Source organism: Ixodes scapularis, unplaced genomic scaffold (genome assembly GCF_016920785.2).
Source record: "Ixodes scapularis isolate PalLabHiFi unplaced genomic scaffold, ASM1692078v2 PGA_scaffold0__279_contigs__length_252992795, whole genome shotgun sequence".
In the NCBI taxonomy this organism is placed as follows: domain Eukaryota; kingdom Metazoa; phylum Arthropoda; class Arachnida; order Ixodida; family Ixodidae; genus Ixodes; species Ixodes scapularis.
The window spans coordinates 92,696,564-92,698,074 of NW_024609835.1; the positions used below are offsets into that span (position 1 = coordinate 92,696,564).

The 1,511-nt window shown below is 51.2% G+C and overlaps 1 protein-coding gene across 1 annotated transcript; it reads left to right on the forward strand.

Annotated features, from left to right (window-relative positions):
• The first annotated feature begins 241 nt into the window (after positions 1-241).
• LOC115324921 lies at positions 242-1,297 on the forward strand. Its single transcript, XM_029985624.4, has one exon. It carries the CDS (start codon positions 242-244, stop codon positions 1,295-1,297), a length of 1,056 nt encoding a protein of 351 aa, XP_029841484.2.
• The last annotated feature ends 214 nt before the right edge of the window (positions 1,298-1,511 follow it).

A 1,511-nucleotide genomic window follows, 5' to 3' on the forward strand; every position in this document is an offset into this window, starting at 1 on the left:
CGTTGTGGTGCCGGAAAATTGTCGTTTTTTTTTTTTTTTGTGTGTGTGTGTGTGTGTTTTTTTTTTTTTTTCTTCTTTTCGGTGAACGAAGAATGAGCTGAGACTTCCAGACGACGGGCATGATCGCCAGGCCGAGTGGGGACACTGCGGCAAGTGGGTGGCGGCGACTGGAGGAGCAGCTAATTGGATTTTGCCAGGCAACAGTGGGTGAGTCCCATTCCCGTTTTCTCCGAGGCTCACCATGACCAAAGAGGCTAGATCGAGGACCCCAGGGTCTTCCCTCAGTGGCGCCGACTCGGAACCAGACGCTGGCACCAGTGAGGGAGGGCAGCCAACAGATTCGAATGACCTTAGTGCTGAGATAACACTGATGAGACTAAAGATAGAACTCGAGAAAATAAAACTGGAGCAGCTCAAAATAACGGGGCAGCCTCATGAAGAGAACAATCGGGGTACGGGGGGAGTCGGACGGTATGCAAAGGAGCTACGTGCGGTGCTGGCGCCAATGCCCGAGACGGACGCATTGGTACCTGCATGGTTTAAAGGCGCTGAAACAATGTTGGCGAGTTGTGAGGTTCCACAGGACCTACACGGGGCACTCATCCTGCCCTTTCTAAACGAGAAAGCGAGCGCCGTTGTGGCAAACAGAGCAGAAGGACGGGTATTGCAGTACAAGGAGCTACGAGACATTATCCTCGACGAGCTCAGGATGACTCCGGATGAGTATAAGCGGCGGTTTCATGTCGCACGCAAGCAAGAAGAGAAGTCGTGGGCACAGTTCTCTACCGATCTGACTACCATGTTCGGCTACTACATGGAGAGCCGCGAAGTAGAGACACTAGATGATCTAAGACAGCTGATCATTTCAGATCGGCTAAAACATGTCATGCCGGATGATGTCCGGGCCTGCATACTTCAGAATGAAACCAAAGAATGGTTAAGGCCAAAGGAAGTAGCGGAACTTGCCGAGAAATTCGAAGAGAGTCAGCACGATCGAAACTGGGAGCCCCAGAGGGCGGCCAAGGGGCCACAGGTGAACATGCGGAGTGGGCCTGCGGAAGTTGGGGGCGACCTGCGAATGGTTGAGAAACCTCGACCGCAAGGGTGCTTCTCGTGTGGGAGGCTGGGGCACCTTAAGCAGAACTGCCCTGTATTAGTGCATACAGCCGTGGACTCCAGGAACAAACCGGCCTCCGCGTGTCTGAGTGCGGGGGTAAGACCTTTGCCTCGGTCACGCGAGACATTTGAGACGACGGGGACGCGCAGGCATGGAGAAACAGTTTCGGGTATAGGCTAAGTATAGCAAACCTTTTTTTTTTTTTTTTTTTTTTTCTGTTTACGTTTGCATTTCCTTGCCTGTAGCCAACGTTAATTTTTTTTTCTGCTTTTGTATAAATACTGGTCATGGTGCAATCTGGAACGTGCGGGTTTGGGTCTCACCGGACTGTGTTTGCTTGTGTGTTTTTTTGTGTTGTTGGTTTTCCCTGTCGCCCAACAGATTATTTTTTTTT

What these genes read in the sequence shown, in the direction of transcription:
- LOC115324921 (XM_029985624.4), top strand. Translation starts at nt 242, where the DNA reads ATGACCAAAGAGGCTAGATCGAGGACCCCAGGGTCTTCCCTCAGTGGC.